General features: G+C 40.1%; 1 protein-coding gene across 6 annotated transcripts; it reads left to right on the top strand.

The window, feature by feature from the left end:
* The first annotated feature begins 1,755 nt into the window (after window positions 1–1,755).
* Window positions 1,756–21,165, top strand: OGFRL1 (opioid growth factor receptor like 1). Of its 6 annotated transcripts, none has more exons than XM_021089526.2 (9): window positions 1,756–2,237; window positions 3,182–4,639; window positions 5,034–5,110; window positions 6,247–6,333; window positions 6,492–6,570; window positions 9,494–9,572; window positions 9,670–9,736; window positions 9,841–9,986; window positions 14,108–21,165. In XM_021089526.2, exons 3-9 carry the CDS (start codon window positions 5,084–5,086, stop codon window positions 14,772–14,774), a joined length of 1,152 nt encoding a protein of 383 aa, XP_020945185.1. In that variant the 5' UTR covers window positions 1,756–2,237; window positions 3,182–4,639; window positions 5,034–5,083; the 3' UTR covers window positions 14,775–21,165. The 6 variants fall into 6 exon arrangements, with proteins under 6 accessions (XP_020945185.1, XP_084872628.1, XP_020945170.1 ...); XM_085016502.1 differs by having other exon boundaries at window positions 3,182–4,635; XM_013992637.3 differs by having other exon boundaries at window positions 2,099–2,237; window positions 6,489–6,570.
* The last annotated feature ends 697 nt before the right edge of the window (window positions 21,166–21,862 follow it).

A 21,862-nucleotide genomic window follows, 5' to 3' on the forward strand; every position in this document is an offset into this window, starting at 1 on the left:
ACGTACATGCTTTCACAGATTTTTTCATTCTATCATTTGTGTAACAAACTCCTGCAAACTTGCTACCTTAAAACAATAGCCATTTCATCGTTTTCATTATTTTGAGGGTCAGGAATTTGAGCAGGGCTCTGCTGGATGGCTCCCATGTTTCACACAGCATCAGTAGAGGACACTGAGAGGTATTCAGCATGAGCATGGACTGGTCTGGTGAGTCCAATAAAAACCATCAGGATTCAGCAAGGCCAAGCTGGAACTGGTGGCCAAAAGACGTACAGAGTGGCCTTTCCCACATGGGGATGTCAAGGTAGTGGAACTTCCTATACAGGGGCTCAGGGCTACACGAGAGGAGCGGCCTCAGGGGAAAATGCAAAGTTCCTGATAGCTTAACCTTGAAAGTTTCAGATGTTTTATTCTTGAAAATCCTCCATGTTTTATTTCCCAAAGCAAGCCTCTAAGGTCAGCCCTGATTCAAATAATGGGGAATTAGACTCTGACTCTCATTGGGAGGAGAGCAAAGAACTGTTCTGATTAAAACCAGAACAGTTTTAATCTACATATGGACCAAGCGCTAGAGCACCTGGGCATAGCAACTACCACTAGACTCTCTTTTCTGGAAAGCCTATGGCTAGATGGACAGCATTTATTTCTGCAATGTGTTCTGGTCCTCTGAGGGTAGAAGATGAATCCAAATCCCGGATACCACCAGTTGGATTGGTGTGTTCTACTGCAGCCCCAGTTTTTCTTCATTAAGCACTTATGTCAAGTCTTTTTGTGTGTCTCATCTATTTATGTGTTTATTACTTATTAGCTTTAGATCATTCATGGATCATAGAAAGTCAGAGCTTCAAGGGACCCTAAAGAGAAAATCTGGCCCTATTTTATAAATAAGGAAATTTAGGTTTAAAGTAGCTTGGTGATTTGTCTAAGGTCAGAAACTCATTAGGGAGGGAGCCACAGTCACAGTGCTTAAAGAGAGGCAATCTTGACTTAAGTGTGGAAGGGGGAGCCTGTTTCCAACTCTTTCCCTAGAAACAGTCCATCATCCTTGATGTGGTCTTCTAATCCACGACGAAACATTTACAAAGAAACTATTTATTTCCAGTACAGCGATTTGATCTTATATATCGAAACTGTTTTCTTAGTACACATTCAGCAGATGTGGCTGCCTAGAATCACAAGGTAAGGTCATGATACAAAGTTTACAGCAGTCACTTGTTCGATCTTGCCGTTTTATCTCTTCTCCTTTGATTTAGAGAACAGACCAAGGGGCCAAGGACTCTGAGTTGTTATTCTACTCTGAGCACAGATTTAGAGTGGGTGTTAGTGAAAGCATCCACAGATGAATGTGAAAGTCTGGTTGTTTTTGCTGCTTTTGCTCTTCAGTTGAGGGAGTAGCCAAGTTTGACTCTCTGCTCCACGGGGACTGCAGGTGGCTGCCCCAGCTGCAGTAGCGGGAGCTGGGATTTTCTGTTGATGTGGTGCCTGGTGCTGGTGAGCAGCTTCTTTCCTCTGCTGCGGCCAGTTCCTCTTTCTCTTGGACTAGCCAGGTTAGGGGGCGGAGTGGGGACCAGACTCATCCGCAGACGGTGACACCTCCCCCCTAACGTCCCGGAGCTGGGCGGGATCAGGAGGCTCGAGGGGCGGGGAGGTGCCCGGGCTGGGGCGGCAAACCTTGATCCGCTTCGGGGACATTAGAGGCAGCGGGGGGCGGGCCTTCCGGGGGACCAAGAGGCGAGCTCGGCGCGCGCGGGGGCCGGGGAGGCGGGGAGCGATGGGCGGGCTCGGGCGCGGGCGGCGGCCCCGGGGCCGTGGGCTCCTCCCCGCCCTGCGCCCGCCGCCGCTCGCCGCGCGCAGGCTGTGCGGGCCGGGCGCCGAGGTGCCGCCCAGCGCCCTGGCCGCGGCAGTGCCCGGGCCCTAGCGCCGCTGCCCACACCCGTAGCCGCAGCTCGGGGCCCCCGCCCGCCTCTCCGATGGGCAACCTGTTCGGCGGGGTCAGCGCGCGCGAGCCCACCACTGTGGAGGACTGCGACTCTACCTGGCAGACCGACTCGGAGCCCGAGCCTGAGCCCGAGCCCGAGCCGGAGGAGCCGGGGCCAGGCGGTAGCGAGGGCCCGGGGCGGGAGCCCGTGCAAGCTCCGGAATCCGCGGAGCCCCCGGAAACCCCAGAGCGAGCCGGCGGCCGGCCCCGCGCCAGCCCCGCGCCAGACGGGGACGCAGAGGCAGAGGGCGCCGAGCAGGTACGCGGTCGCTGGGGCCTTGGGCCTCGGGGCGGGGGGCTGGGTGGGGGTGGAGGGACGTTTCCGTGGAGGGGCACAGACCGGGTAAGCCCCGTGCTCAGGGCCTGCGTGGGGTCGCCCGCTCCTCCCGTTAGCTGGCCTGGGGCCTGAACCCGGGCGCGACGAGGAAGTCCCTGCGGGCAGAGCACAACTTGAAGTGGTGTCTTCTCTGCCTCCGTAGCCCAGCCAGGGGATGGAAGGTGGGGTGGGAGGAACCTGCCTCGACACAGAGGAGTGTGAAAATCGGTCCAGTGCGTGTTAGTGGTAAAAATCAGCCAGAATGAGGTGAGATTGCGATGGAGCAGTAAGCCCTCTCCCCTACAGCAAGTTCTTCAGCCGTGAGATTCTCGTAGAAGGTCCCCATCCGACGTTAAAACACCACAGTTTCTATTCCAAGTAAGGCCTTCCAACCTGGAGTTCAGGGCACGCTTCAACAATCTTATTTCACCCAGAAGACTTGTTGATCCAGCTGTGCTTTAAGTCATTTGCCCCACTACAATTCGGATGGGAGGTTAGTAAGGAAATAAACATCCCTTTTAACCTCTGATGGACCGAAAATAATTCCGAAAATTTTAAAAGGAAAAACTGCATAGCCAAGCCTATGAAGAAATGTGCCTCGCAGCTCTTCCAGGCTGGTGGTTCTGCATCAGGCCCTCTTCGTTATCAGCTTTAGGGGGCTGAGAGTGGGAAAAATTGGAGCCCAAAGTCTAATGCAAACACAGGGCTCTTGGGTAGAGAAGATGAGTCCTATTTTACAGGAAGACTGCCTCGTACATCTTGATGATCATCTCTGTTTAGGTCAGGAGGAAACAGACTTAGTGTAGGGTCTGTGCTAAACATGTTATTTCCATCAACTGCAATTTTGGGGGTGGGGTGGTAGTTGCTGTCTTCAATCCCCATTTTAGAGAAAACTGAAGCTTAGAAGAAGAAGCTTGCCCAAGATCATGCAGGGAGCTATGTCTGCCAAATATGTCTGTCACCAGCATCAGAACCTCTCGTCTACTGGATTGTGAATGTATCTCTGCACCTTGCTGCTGGGTCATTTTGCCTTGCAAATTCAACCTCAGGGAAGTATTAGATGCTGTATTCCAGTGCTTTTCCCTTCCACTTGCTTCGCATTGAACTAACCTTCCGAAGAAGTTTGAGATGTCAAAAAATACCAACTCGAAGATTCAGCCCAAGTAACTTGGTCCATCTATATAGAACAATTTTATTATTAATGTTTTGATAAGTTAATTGCAACCCCAATAAAGGGTGGATCGAATCAACCCTTTCTTTTCCCCTTTAATGATTAATTTTTCTTGTCAGTATCACCATGTAACTTCTACTTTTCTCTGTTGCTTTTGACTGTTTACCTCATCTGTTCCCTACTTCCCATAGTCATTTGTAAGAACTATTGGAACTATATTTAGAGTATATCCCAGGAATTCCCTTGTGGCTCAGCCTGTTAAGAATCCAGTGTGGTCACTGCTGTGGCTCTGGTTACAGCTGTGGTGCAGGTTTGATCCCTGGCCCCAGGACTTCTGGGTGCAGCAGGTGCAGCCCATGCCCTCCCAAAAAAGGGATATCCCAGACTGACTGCTTCTTACCACCACCATCACTGTATTCCTAGTCTAATTGAATATTTGATAAGTGATAGTGCCATTAAATAAGATGGGGAAGTCTAGGGAGCAGACAGCATCAGAGGTTAAAGTGAGAATCCTCTTGAGTTTAATACCCTATTAGACATCCAAGTGGAGTTGGTGGGTAGTTAGTTATATCTCTGAGTGGAGCCTCAGTCTGAAACTGGAGTCATCAGCATGTAACTGGTGGTATAAAAAGACATGGGAAGATATGGGGTCATGAGGGAGTATGAGAAATGTGGAAAAGCCCTGGGCACGCCTTTATTGAGAGCATGTGAAGAGAAGGAGGAGCTAAAGATAAGGCTGACTAGGGGTGACCAATGAGATCTGAAGAAAACCAGGGCAAATGTGGCATGTGATAGTGTTTCAGGAAGGAGGGAGGCATCAGCTGGCCTGAGGCTGCAGGGAGGTCGCCTGAGTTGAGCACTGAGAAATGGTTTAGTAAGACCGACACTTGTCAGTGACATTCACAAAGAGCCATTTTGATGGTATGCAGAGGATGAAAGCCTGACTGGGGTGGGTCGTAGGAGAATGGGAGAGAGAGATAGACAGGGGCTCTGAGCCCTGGTGATGTTTTACTCTAAAAGGGAGCAGAGCTATGGATCTGTAATTGAGGGGGGTTTGGGTCGATCCCAATTTTTGTATGTTTATTTTAAGATTAGAGTTACTACATCATGTTTGCTGAAGGAGATGACCCAGAAGACAGGAAAATTTTGGTGATCCAGGAACTAGGAATAGTATGTAAGGAACAAAATTCCCTGGCTGAGCAGGTGAAAGGGGGTGGGACAGAGAGATTAAGGAATGGGAAGTGGGAGGAGCTGGGACGGTGCTGGCAGGTTGACACATTTAGAGGATGGAGGAGGCAGGCGTTCTCGTGATAATCCTGGGAAATAGGTGGGCGTGAGTCATTTTCATTTTGCAGAGGATAAAACTAAGATTCAGTTAGAAGCCTCACAAATCAGTAGCAGAGTTAAGAATCAGCCCACGGATCCTGACTCCCATTTTGGGGCTGTTGACATTACACCACTGTTTCTATAATGGTCCTTCATGTTTAGTGGAGCTGAAATTGATTCATACCCTATTGACTGGATTTAGAGCCCAGAGCCTGGGATTCTCATTTTTGCCCTATCACTAGGCACTAGGTCTTGTTGAACTTCTCCAAGCCTGGGTTACCTGGTTTCTAAGATGGAAGCACTCCTAACTGCCTGCCAGGTGGGTTATAAGAATCAAATGAAATAATAGATGTGTACGAGCTTTGTAAATGGAAAAATGCTTTCTGTACACATGTAGGATGATGATTCATAGGGTTGTAGCTCAGGCTAAATAGATTCAGAAACTTGCTAGGCAGAGCTATTTTGAAACGTGTGACAAGGACCAGAATTTAAGCTTTTCCTTGCTTATGTAACGTGACGGAGTAGCTAATGTTAAACATCAGCGAATTTGCTGTTGAAGTCAGTATCTCTGTGCTTGTAGTAATAGTGAGAATCACACCACGTATAAAACATGCCAGCCACCCGGGAACTCTCCACTTTCTTATGCATTATAATAGTACATGTAGTTAGAGAACACAGACTTATTCCATTGACTTGTGCCTTACATGTTAAAAATTATGTCATGGGGGTGGGAATTGTGCTGAGAATTTAAATAGTGCTAGTAAACTGCCACATATAAGTTACTACAATATGGAGTTCATTCCAGTGAAGTGCTTGTATTGCTTTGTGTGTATATATTTTAAATTTGTTAATTGATGTCACATTGTATTATTCCTGAATTAACCAATATTTATTGGTGTATGTGTTGTGGTGATGTAAAGGATGGAGCTTAGAAAGTTATTTAGTTCATTTTAAAAGCCTCCTTTCTTTTCACAAATATTATATGACTTCTAAGTACAGCTAAGCTTTGCAAAAAGGAATGACAATTTTCTTTGTAGAATTGATTTATTAACACTTCTCTAGTGTTGTGTAAAGTATTTGAAAATAAATTTTGTCATAGAATCATTTGTGTAACCTCTGGTAAAATATAGGTCTTGAATTCATTGTGAGTTCGGTTTCTGATGGATACTGGTCCTTAATATTTGGCCTCTGTAGGCTTTTGGTGAATAATGAAGTTTTTTATTTAGTAAAATACCTTAGGACAAATGTTATTATTGGCTTCAGCTTAAGAAACAAGAATGCCAACAAATGTTGCTAGCAAACATTTTAAAAGGACATTTATAATGTTTTCATTAATCTGGACAGCTTGGTACTTTTTAGGCTTTCTTTATGGATATTCACTAGGTTTGTTCTGGAAATTTCTCAGTGGAACTCTCTTGCTTCAACGTGCAAATGGAATTTCATTTTTTATTTTAGGGAAGTGAGTCCACTGAAGCAACTGCTAAACCAAAGAGAAGTTTTTATGCTGCAAGGGATTTGTACAAATACCGGCACCAGTACCCGGTAAGACTAAAGTATTTTTTTTTTCCTAAAATGTAAAATATTTTCCTTCTGTTTTTGTTATCTTGTGGTGCCAATGAGCTAACATGCAAGAAAGGTCCTTGGGCTTTTTTTATATGTCCGTATGCTGGAGACTGATTTATGTCATTTTCCTTTAGCAGAACTTCAAAGATATCCGATATCAAAATGACTTGAGCAATCTTCGTTTTTATAAGAATAAAATTCCATTTAAGCCTGATGGTGAGTAATCTGCTACCTTGGTAAAAAGCAAACTTTAAATAATGATATTGCTAGTTACTCTTTGTTTATTCCATGGTCATTATATTCTTAGCACATTGGTTCATTGTCTGGCTTTACTCTGCTCTGCAGTCCAAGTGTCCCCCAAAATTCTAGACCCTAGAGCTGTGAGCATCTACTTGCAAATTTTGAAGGAATAAGTTGAGGATTAGCAATTCCTTCCCATTACTTGTTTACAGTGGCTACTACTATCCAAAAAGGTAGTGGGGGTCATTTTTGTGAGAGGAAAAGAGGAGATTTCTAGAACCATAACATATTAGATTATTAAGGAATTTTAAGGGGATCAAATTCAGCTTTCTCATTTTAAAGAGAAAGTCGCTAAGTGACTGACTTGTTGGGTCACTTGATTGTAGGCTTGGGTCTGGGTTCCAGAGTTCGGTGTTCTTTTCACTGTGCCAAACCTGAAAAATATTTAGAATGTCATTGCAAAGTGATGTCCATACTTAGAATAACCATTCCTGTTGATTTTCAGATTCAGGGGCAGGGAGCTCCAGCAGCCCCAGTTCAGTGTCCCCACATCCTAGGAAGGGAGCTGCATACACTGTAGATCTCCATTCAGCTCTGCTGAATAAACTTGCCCTCCTCCACAGCTCTACAACTGCCCCACTAGGATCTTTTCTAAACCTATAGTGAAAGGATGTAGCCTCCATGATGATACTCATGTTTCACCACGGCACCATGCTGTGGTTCATGGTGGTCATCCTAAAGTAATTTTATCCAGGTCAAACCACAAGCCTGGCTGCTCTCCTTGGAGCCCTTATCTCTACAAGGTAACTAGATGGCCCTGGCTGCTGCTCTTTGCTCTCGGTTGAAACTCAGCCAAATCTGCAGCAGTGTGTGAGTTAGGAAATGAGGTTCATCGATTGCAAAGCTTTCCAAATGGTAGGACTTTGCCTTCTTTGATGAACTAACTGGCTGGAGAGTATCTAAATTTTGGATGGAGTATTGGTGTGCACTGGCAGACGCACCAGTTGGGAATTAGGACTTAAGAACATTGCTGAAATGGCCAGATCCACTTGTCTTTTATTAATTTCTGGTAGCCCAGAAGTTGGCCCTGTTTAAGAACCCTTTAGATGAAAATGTCCTGTCGTTTTTACTAATCATGGAAATGAACTGCTTTATTTACTAATTGAAATAATATTAAATTCATTTTTTAGGACTTGAGGATAAGAAAACTTTTTGAAGAAATGCAATGATAGATTATTACTTGGACTCTGATATGAATTTAATAAAATTTACCTAAAGAAATGAATGCCTTCAAATATTAAAAACATTGAACATAGAGCTAATGACAGTATTTAACTGAATTATTTTTGTATTTCTAACAATGAATTTATTTTTAAGATAGTAATTTATAGTAATAAAGAAATGCATTACTTTTTTGGTAATCTTTACTTGGAAATCTTATGAGACTGGTGGGGGTCAGAAGTTTTAGTTAAGATTACATAAAATATTACTCTTGTTTATTGTATAAATTATGTCAACTCACACTTTCTCCCAGTAGTATACACACACTCTCCTGCCGGTAAGCATAAGCCTGCAATGATGTATTTTACTTATTAAGTAGGAGAAGTGGTAGATGGAAGGGGAAAAAAATGGGAAATTATGGAGATAATGGTTTCAACATGATGATGATTAAAAAACAGCCTTTTTACCAAACCTGGAGAATAGGCCTCTAGTACAAACTTTGTGGTCTCTGGAGGAAATAAGAATGATATTTAGAGAAATAGTACATTGTTGTGTCTTTTTTCTATAAAATTGACTAAATGGCCCCATGGTCTGTTGTGAGCATCTAGACAGATTTGGGAAGCAGGAGGATTTTGCTATAATAAGTCCTTACAGGAGAAAATAGGATGTGGTAAAGAAGAGGGCTAACATTTTAGAACCGGAAAGACCTGTGTTTTACTCCTAATTTTCTTAGCGAGTGACTTGGAGCAAATCACATCATTTCCTCAGTAGTAAAATAAGGCTAATAACTCTGGTTTGAGAGTCCTGTGCAGAATCAGTGAGAGCGTAATAAGGGTCCCACAGCTAGGAGACACTTAACCACCTGTTCCTTTCCTCTTTCTTTCTCCTCTTTCCTTCTTTTCTCCACTTCTCTCATCTTTCTCTTCCTCCCACCTTTGTCTTCTTCCTTTCTTTTTTGCTTGGGATTCATTTCATCTTTATTCCATCTAGTATTTTAAAAAACTCTGTGGCCCTCCATGGTGGGGATTGGCCAACTTTTTCTGTACAGGCCTGGATAGTAAATATCCTCAGCTTTGTGGGCCATATGATTTCAGTTGCAGCAACTCAACTCTACTGTTTTAATATAAACGATGTAAGTGAATGTGCACAGCTGTGTTCCAATAAAGCTTTATTTATAAAACATTTGGCAGGCAGTAGTTTGCCAGCCTTTGCTTCAGAATAATTATCCAGTAGAGTTTTCTGTGATTCGAGATGCCATACATTTTATTTTAATTAGGCTTATTATGTACCTGAACATGGGGTATTCAACTTATAAATCATTGTTCTGGAGTTCCCATCGTGGCTCAGCAAAAACGAATCTGACTAGCATCCATGAAGATGCAGGTTTGATCCCTGGCCTCGATCAGTGGGTTAAGGATTTGGCATTGCTGTGGCTGTGGTGTAGGCCAGCGGCTACAGCTCCGATTCAGCCCCTAGCCTGGGAACCTCCATGAGCTGTGGGTGCGGCCCTAAAAAGACAAAACAAATAAATAAGTAAATAAATAAATAAAAGCATTGTTCTTGTGTACTGTTACTAAATTTTAAAAAGTTTTAATGTAAAGTGTAGGTGATTTCATCTTAAGATGCCTTCAACGATGTTTTAAACATCTAGTTCATGTTCTGAATCTTTACTCTTTAGGTGTTTACATTGAAGAAGTTCTCAATAAGTGGAAAGGAGATTATGAGAAGCTGGAGCACAACCACACCTACATCCAATGGTCAGTTGAGTGCACTCTCTCTTGAACCATGGCCTGTTTAAACATGTGTGCTTCCCAGACAACGTCAATATAAAAATGTTATTTTTTTAAAACATAGGCTTTTCCCCCTGAGAGAACAAGGCTTGAACTTTTACGCTAAAGAACTAACTACGTATGAAATTGAGGTAAGGCAGGCTCTTTTCATTTAATGTGAGAAAGCCAAATAATACTGCCTTTTGATTGCCCTGGTAACTCTGAGTCACTCAGCTGACTTTTCTTCTTTCATTAGGAGTTCAAGAAAACAAAAGAAGCAATTAGAAGGTTCCTTCTGGCTTATAAAATGATGTTAGAATTTTTTGGAATAAAACTGATAGATAAAACTGGAAATGTTGCCCGGGCTGTTAACTGGCAGGAAAGGTTTCAGCATCTGAACGAGTAAGTAGAGTCTCTGCAGTTCATCCCGGATGGGCATGTTGTTTTCCTAGGATGGAATTCGCTATGGCACATGGGAAAGACCAGCAAATGGACCCAGGAGTTTGAAGTCAAAAGCTAGTTTGAAATGCGTTTTATTCCCTATTCTGTATTCTAAAACAAAACAGAGCAAGAAGAAGAAAGAGTAAGATTCCAGGTAGAAATACAGGTGCTCAGCTTCAAAGCTCTTTCTTCCTGAAACCTTGCTGTTGTCCACAGCCATGTGTAGGCTCACTTCCTCTCTTCATACTATGTTTCTTGGCATTTACAGTTGTTGTTTGTATACAATTTTCCAGATTCTCTGTCCTAAGCTGTAGGCTTCTGTAGCTCAGTTTTTCCTCAGGCGTGGAGCCTTCCTAGATTAAATCCATGAATTAAGCCTATAACAAATAAAAATCATTTTATAAGACTGAGATGTACTCATACATTTTACTAAGAAAGAGGGAAAATTAGAATATTTGCCATTTAGGTAAAACACGAAAATCCATTTTTGGTTAATAAGTCCAAAGACCTGTAAGGAAAATTTTAACAGTTTATTTGGAATTGATTTGCTGTATCTTTTTGCTTAGATATTTATAACTTTCATTAGTATTTATACTCAGAGGTTTTTTTTTTTTTGTTATTTCCTTTGCATGCAAACTGGCTTTTTTTTTTTCTTTTTAATTATAGGGTGATTTATGGGTGCTGGACTGTAAAACCAACAACTTTAAAACATTTTAGCACATTGTAATTAGCTGAACTGGGCAAATACCAAGGGGAAAAAAATTAAAGTTAACCTAAGAAAATTTTCTTTGCCCTAAACAGACTTTTGTGCATCAGTTGACTAAATTTTTTGTGTTTTTCTAGAACTTTTATCTTGTTTGGTAAAAATGAATATAAGTATTAATATTTAAGCCTTCCTTTTACTTTATTTACAATCAATACTATTAAAGTGATAGCTTGTACTAAAACATTCAAGATATGGGCATAAAGCTTTATGATCTTGTCTAGAAGACCCGTTAGCTCATAATGCCAGATAATTTGGTTTATATAGGGCACTTATAGCAGAAATATAGATGCCTCTGCCTAAGCAATGCAGGTGGCTATCTCTGGACAAATTTTCAAAGTACCTATGTAATATTGTCATATTGTCAAAGAAAGCTGGGTGCAGGTAGCCTATTGACACGAAGGATGGAAAAAATCAATTTTTGAAGAGGATCTGATAGCCTCTCATCTTCCCTGTACTTAAAAGTGTCATTTCAGAGAATCTCCATTTCCAACTTGTTTTTGGTTGGAATAGCGATTTTATTTAGTAAAAGTTTGTTGAATGAATACATGAGGAACAAAACAGGTTTATCAGCCTAAATCCTCCTTGGGGTTTAATTGTCGGATCCTCTAATTGGTAGCTGGAAACAGCCCTTCTGAAGGCTTTCATTTAATGATCTGTCTTGGGAAAGGCTGAGGAGTCTGATCCTTACTGTCCGCCCCACTCCCTTTCTTTCTACCACCATTTTTCTTTCTATGGTTATTGCATACAACTTTTATTCTTTTTTTTTTTTTTTTTTTTTTTTTACTGCTGCACTCGTGGCATATGGAAGCTCCTAGGCCAGGGGTTGAACTAGAGCTGCAGCTGAGGCCTACACCACAGCCATAGCAACACCCAAGGTATCAAACCTACATCCTCACATTGACAATGTCAGGTCATTGAGCCACTGAACCACAAAGAGAACTCATTCTGTATGACATCTTGAGTTTTTTACAGTAAGCAGAAACCCAATATATTTATATAGCCCTGCAGACAAAAAATATTGAATGAAAGTGAAATGAAATAAAGTTGAGTGAACAGGTGACCATGGGGAGTTCCTGTCATGGCTTAGTGGTTAACGAAACTGACTAGTTTCATCCCTGGCCTTGCTCAGTGGGTTAAGGATCTGGCATTGCTATGAGCTGTGGTGTAGGTCATAGATGCAGCTCCAATCCAGTGTTGCTGTGGCTGTGGCATAGGCCAGCAGCTACAGCTCCAATTCAACCCCTAGCCTGGGAACCTCCATATGCCGCAGGGGTGGCCCTAAAAAGACAAAAAAAAAAAAAAAAAAAAAAAAACCATCCTCACCCAGAAGGATGGAGTTAATGAAAACTTCAGGACTTGTCTTTTTACCAGTGGTTGGTTAGCCCGAATCATTGGTCACTCCAAACAAAATCTCCTATTTAAATAGGAGTTTAATTGCAGTTCCTGGCTATGGAGTTCCCATCGGGGCTTAGTGGAAACAAATCTGACTGTCATCCATGAGGACGCAGGTTCGATCCCCTGGCCTTGGTCAGTGGGTTAAGGATCTGGCGTTGCCATGATCTGTGGTGTAGCTCACAGATGTGTCTGGGATCCTGTATTGCTGTGGCTATGATGTAGGCTGGCAGCTACAGCTCTGATTCGACCCCTAGCCTGGGAACCTACATGTGCCACAAGTGCAGCCCGAAAAAGACAAAAGACAAAAATAAAAATAAAATAAGATAAAAGGCTATGGAAGCACACCCTTTCACCCCTCAAATAATTCAATATACTTCTCCACTTTTCCCCAGTATATTGCTAGTTATTCTTAAGTGAATGCCTCAAGCACTTGTGGAAGCCAGCCTGGTATTTGTGGATGCTTGTATAAAGTTCTAAGGTATAAACAGATTTGGGGAAGTTAGAAGCAAGTGATGGTTGTGTGGCAGCATTGGGTAAATAACTAACCTGGGCTGTTGATGACACACAATTAACACATACACCTAAGATTCCTTTAGAATGCAGCCAGGCATTTGTAATAAAACAACTGTTGGGCTGAGTGAGGTTGAGGAGGTAAGATTATAAATTGTGGCAAAATAGCTTTGGAAAGCTTTTGTGTTAGTTTGGGGACAAAAAAAAAAAAAGATGTCAGTGCAATCTGGGAAAAGGGGCATCTTTGGAGTCTGTGCCATGAGTCAATGCCAAATTTAAAATTTGGTGATGTGGAAAGAGGATGAGAGAAAGGCCACAGATGGCAGAGAATAGATGATTAGGTTGGGATAGGTATAAATATGGTAGTCCTTAGTACCAAATCTGAATAATACCAATACTAGTAATAATGTTAAATGATGCTTAAATATATTGAGTTCCACATGCTCTGCACACACTTCAGCTAATTTGATTCTTACAAGTCCAGTGGGCCATTTCTCCCATTTTCCAGATGGGCATCATGAGCTTTAGAGATACTCTGATTTCACATAGCCGGAGGTGGCAGAGCCAGGGTGGGAATTCAGTTCTGACTGTAAAACCATGCTCTTTGCTCTACTCAATAAGTTAGTTTTGCTTCCTTTGTTAGAATTGTTCTAGATAGGCAGATTTTTGCTGCTTTTCTTCTGAGTTAATTAATATGGTGGGTTTTGCTGCCCAGCTGACTCTATAAATCACTCATTCAGTTGTTAGCTAATAACGTGTTGGTGCTTGGCACTGGTTACCCGTGATGGGTGTGATGCCTGTGTGTGCTAGAAACTAATCCTCAGTGCATTTAACAAACAATAGTTCGACATCAGTGGGAATAAGTATTACATCTAAATATTCCTCAGGAGTTGCCATTGTGTCTCAGCAGGTTAAGAACCTGACATAATGTCTGTGAGGATGCAGTTTTGATCCCTGGCCTTGCTCAGTGGGTTAGGGATCCGGTGTTGCTGCAAAGCTGCAGCATTGGTTGCGGATGTGGCTCGGATCTGCTTTTGCTGTGGCTGTGGTGTAGGCTGGGAGCTGTAGCTCTGGTTCAGCCCCTAGGCTGGGAACTTCCGTATGCTGTAAGTGCAGCCATAAAAAGAAAAAAAAAAATCTAAATATTTTTCAAATATGGGAACCTAGAGAAATAAGGAGAAGTTATATGTTTGAATTTTATAGAGATGGGCATTTTGCTGAGGCCTAGAGGCTTAACACCTTCTGTTTTGTTCTTCTTTGTGGTGTGTCTAATATGACTTTTATGGTGAAGTCATCACAGAGCATGTTTCCATGGCTTACAGAGCCATCAAAAATATTTTCCCAGTAGTTTTTATTCCCCTGCTTTTCCCCACCTAATTTTCCATTTTCATTTTATTCAATCATCTTCCAGGTCCCAGCACAACTATTTAAGAATCACTCGTATTCTGAAAAGCCTCGGTGAGCTTGGATATGAAAGTTTTAAATCTCCTCTTGTAAAATTCATTCTTCATGAGGCTCTTGTGGAAAATACTATTCCCAATATCAAACAGAGTGCGCTGGAGTATTTTGTTTATACAATTAGAGACAGGAGAGAAAGGAGAAAGCTCCTACGGTTCGCCCAGAAACATTACACGCCCTCGGAGAATTTTATCTGGGGACCACCGAGGAAAGAACAGTCCGAGGGCATCAAGGCTCCAAAAACGCCTGCCCCGCCCAGCTCTGGGCATCACAGTCAAATGTCTATGCACAAAAAATCCAAGGACTCCAAAACTTCCTCCTCAGCTGTGCATGTAAACAGCAAAACGCCTGAAGACAAAAAAGTGGCACCAAGAGAGCCTGGGGAAGAGGCCGACGGGCCCAGCGAAGAGCCGGGCAGTGAGGCCTCTGGGCCCGGAAACACAGAGGTGGACCGTGATGCTGACAGGTCCACTTCTCAGCCAGAAAAAACAGTTGTTCATCCCTTGGAGAAAAGGGAGAGTGCCTCTTCCTCTGAAAAAGATGAAGAAAGTGAAAATCATAACAAAGACTGTGAAAGTCCTGGAGATACAGGTTCCCAGGATGACACACTATTGCAGTGAATCATCAGAAAGCCCACAAACCCATTGAGATCAGGGAGGATAAAGCTACGGTACAGTGGGGTACAATTGATCCTGAAGAACGAAAGTCACGCCTCCAGTTGTAGCCAGCTGTTTGTGACGTCTGCTGTCAGCATTTAGTTTTGTCGCTTGAGTTTTATTCTGGACTGACAACGAATGTAATATTTAATAAGAAGTTTTAAGACAAGACCCCGTGAATGAATGTATTCTGTTAATACCTTTAGGACATGAGTTTTCACATTCTGAACACAACAATCACTTTTAAGTTATTTTCAGTGTATCCAGAAATAATCTGTAGTATTTGGTATATTCAATAAATTCTTTGGAAAGACTACACTCTCCATGAAGAAAATCAAGAGGATTATTTTGTTCTATTGCCACACCTTTGCCCTGTTTGTGGATTCATTTTTTAAAAGCTGGAAGAAAGAATTTGGTCTTCTCAGATGTATACAGAAAGAAATTTGGATTTTTTCATTACAGTACCTCAGCTTGTTTATTTTTAAGTTCTGATCTGTGGGATGGATGTTCCCGGGGAGCTGTCATCGACCCTCCCCATCTGTCACTTGTGCTGTGTGATGCTTTTTCCTCCTCCCCTTTCTCCACCCTACCCTGATTTACCACTTTTGTTAGCCTTCTAGCCTGCATTTGGATGGTCTCCTAGAGTGACATTTAAGTGAAACAGAGGGGACTTTCAACTGTATGATTTTGAAACTTTGTTTTGTTTAAAATAATGAAAATGTTTTTCTGTGTTGTGTTAAAAACAAATTTTGATGCAAAAGTCCAAGAAAAGAATTTTGCCTCCTGTGGCTGTGCCATATAAATTTAGTGCTTGTTTATGAATGCAAATGACTAAAGAATTAAAAACTAAGAAAGGAAATTATTCATTTTTAAAAGATATGCACCTTGTACTGGCAGCAAGGGAGTGAGTGGTCCCTAAAACTATGAATATCTCAGTGTTAGGTGGACTATGAAATTAATATTGCTTAGTCCACAGTGTATCTTTTTAAAAAAAAAAACCAAAACAATTTGCTGTGTCTTTTAAGTCGACAAACCTTAAAATTAGGAATAGAGTTGACATTCCATATATTCAGTTTTAGTAAGCACTTAATGTGTTAATATCGGGTAAGAACAAATAACTTTCTTTCCTATAATATTACTAGTTATTATTACACATTAGAAAACAATCAAATGCTGTGGTGAGAACTTCAAAGCATACAACAAATAGAGTTAAAGCAATTAATAGAAAAATTTTTTTTCACTACATTTCATTTAGAAAGGAATTGGCTTTTGTGTTTCTTAGGCTTTGAAGGGAAGTCCTGTTACCTTTGACTTCCAGAGAATTTTTCTATCCTATTTTTTAATCACATCATATCATCATCTGTTACCCTTATTCATCAGAGGATTTTTGGCAGAGGATTTCTAGAAAATAAACACACCAATAGTATTCCTTTAGAAGTATGATTTTATTGCCTTGAAGTTTACATAAAACATCACTGTTGCTCAAATTTGACTTTTTTATATGAATGTTGGTAACACTCATGTTATATATTGTATTCCAATAAATAGAGAATAGTTTTGCCTTATCATTTCTCATAATATACCAGTTTTTGCTTTCTCTTGTTTTGTGAAGTTAACATTAGGATTTAGGGAAATAATTCTTTTTGCATTTCAATTTCTTTTTTCACATGGACCCTCTAATGTCCCCATTGAGCTTGCAGTTTTACAGGGTTTGGACATGTGAGTAGATTGTCATATTGGGCTGAATTGTAGGAATATGATTAACTCAAAATAGCTTACCAACTTTGCATACCTGATAAAGTGTTCAGACTGCTTCTTAAGTGTATAATATTAAAATTTTGTGACCATATATAAAAATATTAATAAGCAGTGGACAGATACTAAAAAAAGTGGATATAACCTAAATTACCTAGAAATGAGTAGTATTTCAGAGCCGTTAGAAGTAAAAATGTTTCATTCAATAATTTAACTTTTAGACTATTATTCCTAATTAGGGATTTGATTAGATTGTGGGCATTTAATTGGAGAGTATTTAGTCTCAAGAGGAAAAACTGCCTGGTTTCCGTGTAAAACAGTGGACTTTTTCCACCATGTTGTTTTTTAAATGCATATTCACAGATAACAGTATTAGTCCTACATTCAATCTGTAAATAACTTATGAGAAAATTGTTCAGTGGAAACAAGTGAAAGGATGACATTCTTTTGCAGATAAAAATATGAACATAGAGAATTTTTTCTATTAAAAATACTTCATACATTCAGTAGTTTTAAAGTAAATCTACAGGTATGTATTTATGTGTGTGTTCGACATGAAATAGCCCTCTGGGTTTGACTCTGATGTTTTATATTTTTAAAAACTACCATGTGCTTGCAGAAATTTACCGAGAAGCTGTTATAAAGATGCAGTGGAGCATGGCCAGGTAACTAAAAACATTATTGATATTTGCAAATATATAGACTTTATTGTTGTACTGTAAGCTGCAAGGACACTAAGTATTGGCTATTGAAAAAATATTACATTTGCATTTCATGGCAAATATAATGTTATACTGCTTGGTTAGTCTAATATATTTCTAATATTTTGTGCTTTCATATCCCAAAGGAAACACTATATGTGAAGATATTTTGAAATACTATGAAGTGATATATAATTATGTGATATATAATTATAAGATATATTTCTGTACAGTAGAGAAAAAATTTATAACATTAAGAATATTGTACCATTATACATTCTCATGCTTCATCTCGTAAGAAACTCACAGAATCATGATAGAAGTGAAAATGTGTCTGCTTTCTCTAAATCAGGTCCAATTCTCCGTTTAAAAATTACATTGTATAATTTTATTTTGAATTTTAGTTTTGAGAGACTCCTTTTTTCAGCCTCAAGGAGAAAACAGAATTTATAACTCAGGAGTTACTAAAGAAGTTGTCAGGGTTTTGTTTGTTTGTCTTTTTGGGTTTTTTTTTTTGCAAAGTATTATAAATATAAACATGTTTATAAAATTACTTTTGTATCTAGATTTCAAACTTTAATCTGAAAGAAGAAATGATCTGATGTAAAAGGAAAAACAGTACAGTGTTACATCTGAGTCACCCTTTAAAAAATTTTAGCAAGTAAACTTCCTTATCAAGTGCTCAAAAATTTGTTGAACTGATGGAGAGAGAGTTTTGGTCAATTGTTTAAAGTTAAATTTTTCCAGTTTATGCTAGAATTATGGTTGAGTTTATAATCTACTAAGTAACTAAATCAGGCAGGGTTTTTTTTTTGTTTGTTTTTTGTGGGTTTTTTTTTTTGTCTTTCTATAACTGAGGCTCATTTACAAGCTTTATTTTCTAACCCTAGACAAGAAGGACAGTCTTAATCTTGCTTGACTATGATTGCACCTCTGAGTTTCTTGTGTTTAGTTGGGGTGAGTGGGGATTCTTAGTTATAGGAATAGTTTTGAAGATTTCTGTTCTGTCTCCCTTTTTTTTTTTTTTTTTTCTTTTGGGATATATCCATGCAATGTAAGGTAGGCTGGAGTTAGACATGCTGGAAGCATTTCAAATGTACGCGCAGTTGTAGAGAATGATGGCCTGGGTCAGCAGGATCTGGAAAATTAGGAGTGTATGTATATTGACTTCTTTCACCTGTGAATCCTATAGTGTTTATACCATGAACAGATTTGTGTGAGGACTCTCTAGGGTAGCAGTGAGTACAACCTTGCCTCTTTCCCTGTTCCAGCCCACCCAGCAGACTGTGCTTGGGGGCAGACCATGTTTTAGAAATTTCTTATTACAGAAGATCATAGAGTTATGAATGCCTGGAGGTATCCAGATGTGCCTTAACTGATGTAAATGATTTTCATTCAGAAGTTTAAATTTTCACCCCATTATAAAATCTTGCCTTTTAAGGAACATTCCAAACCATGAAGATCAGTTATTTTAATGAAATTTACTTTGGTGCTTTGTCGTTTTGGAGAAATTTCCATTTGTGTCAATAGCATCCCTTTAGAAGGAAGTATTCTAGCCACAATGTTCAAAAATGTGTTCTTTTTTGACAAAAAGTGTTTACAATAAGAAAGATAAACTACATTGTTACATTTATGTTTCTGTTTAATTTTGCTAATTGTGACAATTTTCATTGTAAACATCTCTCAGTTACCATGAGTAATATTTATCTGTTTTACTTTTGTTTGTAGATGCAGATGAATGTAGAAAATAGACTTGTGTTAGATAAATTATTTAAAAGTTTAAATCTAGTAGATGGGGGAATTTGAAATTAATTTGAAAAATTTTCTGCTATAGTTTTATGAGAAACCTTTAAACGGTACCATTCTTGCATTTTTCCTTAGAATTTTTTTTTGTCGTCTTCTGCTTTTTTTTCTTCATCTGTTGAGGAGCTTATTATTTTAGTTACTTATGGGAAATAACTTCTTAATGTTTGTTTCCTTGAATTAAAGTTTTCTTGTGGAGGATAGAATTAACTGCTTTGTTTTATGGCCGGAACTCTGCCTGGAGGCTGAGTTCAGAGAAAGGAGGTGACTGAGAACCAGAGCGGATCTTGGCGAAGGGGGCTGACATTGGGCTACAGCCTCCCCAGTGGCAGGAGGGGTCCTTAGGCCTTGTCTGGATGATGAGGATGTCAGGCTCCCTGATCGCTGACTTCTGAGGAAGGTGGCCCACCTTGGACTTCATACACAGTTCCACTGGGTATCAATTTTCATAAAATATCTGTTATAATTCATTTGCCACCATTTTGTAGCTGTTTAAGAATTTGTGAGCAATTGGATACCTGCCAGTTCAATTATAGCTGAATCTTTATAACTATCTTGGGAAACACTGAAATATCAGTTCTGACTCCCCCTCCTCCCAGTTCAAAAATTCTGATCTTCAATCAGAACTTGTCAGAGGTATCTATACAAAAGTCTCCATAAAAGAATCCTGTGTTCTTTAAAGATGAAGTGAAAAGGAAAGGACACCAGTCAGTGCTCAGTTGTTAATGCTGAAAGAACTTTTTAAAAAATCAGAAACCTTATAGATTTTAATATGTAAAACATATTGAAGATATAAAGTTTATATAGCCTCGTTTTTAAATTATAATGGAGTTTGCGGAACAGTTACATGGATTAGGGAGACTGGTTATGTAGCGAGCTTTGGTCCTAAGAAGCGTCCAAGTCCTGCACTCATTAGTCAGATGAACACTTTTCAGTGCTGATGGGTTTAGTGTCATGTGAGAAGGAAGATACACATGAAACAAAAAATTAGAAACAGTAACTAGAAACTCATTATAGAGATATTCATAACCAATTATAGGTTGGTACAATGCCAGAATTACTGGAAGCAGATGAGCAGTGGTCTGCAAAAGCTCTATGGTGGGGACGCACTTTCAGAGCCAGCTCTGTGTTGTAGGTGCCAAGGAGATCAGGACTGGTGTGGAAATGGTCCCCCTTCATGCTTGTACTTGAGGCCTGAATCCCACTTACTCCACTGCAGGCTGAAACCTTTCATAGACTGAGGGAAAAAAACCAAATGGTCAGGCACCAAGTTTAGTTCCTCTGCCAGTGGTGGTTTTCCTAAAAAGAAGTTCAGTGGAGGGACTGGCTGCAGGTACAAGGAGGTCAGTGGTAGGTGGTTTGTAATGAAAGGACTGTAATCTCCCACACCATGGAGACTGATGGCGTCTTCATTGTGAGGCATCACAATTAAAAGCAACAGATGAGAGAGAGCAAAATGTTAGATCTTGTGACAAGCTTTTTCTTTCTTTTCCTTTTTATAAAAAGTGTATTTGGTTCCTAAGTTATCTGGTCTTTTTTCAGGTTACCTAAGAAGAGGGGTTGCCAGCTGGGTCCATTTCAATTGGGAAACTCTTGTGTCCTTTCCATTTTGAGTATTTTGGGAAAATGGATATGATTCTTAAAAAGATGTGTGTTTTACTTCCTACATGAGCTCAGACTCTCCGGTGGCCCTGGGCCTTTTCTGGGCTCCGTCGTCTCCTGCAGGGTGAATTACAGAATGCTGTGCATGTCTGTCTGCACCAATACCATGTGTATGTGGTAGGAGTTGTAACCAGTTTCTGGATCTGTATGGTACTATGAGACACTTATTTTATAATTCTGTAACTGTATGGCAGTGTTATGCCAAAAAATGTACAAAGAGCAATAGTTTCTGTTGTTTACTGCTGTATTTAAAAATATTGTTTCTGAAATAATATATGTAGAGTTCCTTTAAAGTAATTATTTTTAATAACTATTGCCAAATACACATCCTGTAAAGTGAATAAAAGCCACTTCACCTTAGTTAACATTCTAGCATTATGTTAGAGTCCATAATGTTGATTTTGCATGATTAAAATATTTTTAAAGAGCTGGAACAAGTGACTTTGCTGTTTTCCTATGATTAGACATATTTTTTAATGTTATTGTATGAGATCAAGATTATTTCCTTATATCCTCTAAAGTAAGTATTAGAGGATACTTAAATACTTGAAGGGTGAAATCATACTTATAAAGGCAGTTATTTTTGTTGCAAGATTTTGGAGGGCAGATCACGTGTAAATACTGGGATGTTCTCTGTTTTACTTTTCTCTATTGTAAAGTTTTAAAAGCATGTTTCAAAGAGATGGATGAAAATACATAACTAATGGAAGGGACAGTTTTCTTCACTTAATAGGGCTAGCCTTTTAACGATGATTTTTTGATTAAGAAAAATGCAATTGTGAGGTGCAAATGAGGAGGTTGCCTGAGAGACCACAAGACAGTGTGGATGAAGGTGGGGAAAAGCATCCCCTTGGAGCTTGGCTGCACTGATACATCAAGGCAGGAAAGGTGCAGATGAAAGAACTAAGAATAAACTGTGGTGAGAGTCAGAATGAAATCACATTGTGTGTAATTGAGAAACTCAGAAAATCACAGCCACATGGTGAGCAAGCATGATTTTAACTTCAGCCTTTGGGGATGAGTTGTTTAGGGAGAGAGCAACACACATAAGCAATTACCATCCTAAGGGAAGGGAAGACACATTCTGGTAACAGAAAATGGGGAAGTTTGCTTTCCCCCAAAGGCTGAATT

The sequence above is a fragment of the Sus scrofa genome, chromosome 1 (genome assembly GCF_054392235.1).
Source record: "Sus scrofa isolate SSC_HxYL_T2T_F1_AM1 chromosome 1, Sscrofa_HxYL_maternal_Yorkshire_Landrace_v2.0, whole genome shotgun sequence".
In the NCBI taxonomy this organism is placed as follows: domain Eukaryota; kingdom Metazoa; phylum Chordata; class Mammalia; order Artiodactyla; family Suidae; genus Sus; species Sus scrofa.

Bases quoted from the DNA above. Each gene is read 5' to 3' on its own strand.
- OGFRL1 (XM_005659255.4), top strand. From the start codon at position 1,971: ATGGGCAACCTGTTCGGCGGGGTCAGCGCGCGCGAGCCCACCACTGTG. The intron at 6,334-6,488 runs GTAAGACTAAAG...ATTTTCCTTTAG, and splicing joins AATACCGGCACCAGTACCCG to CAGAACTTCAAAGATATCCG. The intron at 6,571-9,493 runs GTGAGTAATCTG...TTTACTCTTTAG, and splicing joins AATTCCATTTAAGCCTGATG to GTGTTTACATTGAAGAAGTT.